Here is a 1,253-nt window from a genome sequence, read left to right as displayed (position 1 = left end):
TATATAGGGGCGGATTCAGTGGGGGGTGGCATCGGCGGTCGTCCCTCCTTATCGGCGGTGGAACCCCTAATATTATAGTGTTTCACCGATGAATATGAAGGATACCACTCCTTATTTATCGTGATCGTCCCTCCATTCTTAAATTCCTAGATCTGTCACTGTATGTATATATGCTAAAGAATATGATGACGACGATAATGTGTTTTGTAATTTTTTTATTTTTTAACATTTTAGTCTAAGAAAAGCTAAAAAATCAAGTAATTAGGATTAATTCAACTGTTAAATTCCTAATCCTCCTCAATAATTGTTTTTTTACATAAATCACCCCACAAAAAAAAACTTAAATTACAGGCCCATCTTAAATTCTAGATCAACCCGAGGCCTCTTCGCCGGCGGCGTCATCGCCGCCACCGTCTGCGACTCGCAGCGCGGGCACCGGAGGCTGTCCTTCTCGATGAGCACGTAGGAGAGGCAGCCTGAGCACCCGGCCACCACCAGGAAAGGGCCGCCTGCGTCCTCCACCCCGGCCGTCCGGCGCTTCGCCGACGCCGTCGTTATAGACGACGACGACGTCGACGAAGCCGACCCCCCCGATGGAGAAACCACGGAGCTCTCCGCCTCAGCAGCCGCGCTCGGTCGCCTCTCGCCTTGCGATTCGCGCCCCGCCCGCTCCAGCGCCATCCTCACCCTCTCGATCGTGCACACGCTTTGGCCGCCCCCGCCGGCGAAAAGCCCCGCCGCCTGCTTCCGCCGAACCAAGTCCTCCGGCATCTGGTTAAGGTCCTGCTACCGATCAACCATCCATCAAAAACACTCTTTTACTAATCAAACAACCAAACGCTCCGACAAAATCGATATATACCAGCGGCCGGAGAAGGGGGTGGTGATGGCAGCCGAAAGAAGGCGCCTTTAGGCTCACATCGGCGACATCCTGAGCTCCGGCAGCCGGAGAGACTCCTCCGAGGAGGTCAAGCGTTATCAAATCCCTCTTCGCTTCCTTAATCGAGCTCATCTCCATTAATTCACAGGCACAGAGCCACGAAGAGCAGCATATATAGACCGAAACAGAGGAAGGGCTGTTAATTAATGATTAAGCAGCGGATTAAGTGAGATAATGAATAATTAGGGGGATTTAATTAGATAATTAAAACGGTGGAAGAAAATTGGAAGGAAACAAGTGAATTGAATGCTCCTCTGCTCTGCATGGGAATCATAATTTAGTGGATTAATAGTTTTAATTTTGACCCAACTCT

General features: G+C 49.9%; 1 protein-coding gene across 2 annotated transcripts; it reads right to left on the bottom strand.

The window, feature by feature from the left end:
• Positions 1 to 267: 267 nt before the first annotated feature.
• Positions 268 to 1,020, bottom strand: LOC121968001. 2 transcript variants are annotated; one of them, XM_042518526.1, is made up of 2 exons: positions 863 to 1,020; positions 268 to 786 (listed from the first exon to the last, which is right to left on the bottom strand). In XM_042518526.1, the coding sequence occupies exons 1-2, from the start codon at positions 1,016 to 1,018 to the stop codon at positions 346 to 348; spliced, it is 597 nt and encodes a 198-aa protein (XP_042374460.1). In that variant the 5' UTR covers positions 1,019 to 1,020; the 3' UTR covers positions 268 to 345. The 2 variants fall into 2 exon arrangements, with proteins under 2 accessions (XP_042374460.1, XP_042374461.1); XM_042518527.1 differs by having other exon boundaries at positions 268 to 783.
• Between the last annotated feature and the right edge of the window lie 233 nt (positions 1,021 to 1,253).

Source organism: Zingiber officinale, chromosome 3B, assembly GCF_018446385.1.
Source record: "Zingiber officinale cultivar Zhangliang chromosome 3B, Zo_v1.1, whole genome shotgun sequence".
Lineage (NCBI taxonomy): Eukaryota > Viridiplantae > Streptophyta > Magnoliopsida > Zingiberales > Zingiberaceae > Zingiber > Zingiber officinale.
This window is presented reverse-complemented; position numbering and strand designations above follow the sequence as displayed.

Excerpts from the sequence above, each read along its gene's own strand:
- LOC121968001 (XM_042518526.1), bottom strand. The coding sequence starts at position 1,018 with ATGGAGATGAGCTCGATTAAGGAAGCGAAGAGGGATTTGATAACGCTT. Across the intron at positions 787-862 it reads ACCCCCTTCTCCGGCCGCTG|CAGGACCTTAACCAGATGCC; the intron begins GTATATATCGAT and ends GTTGATCGGTAG.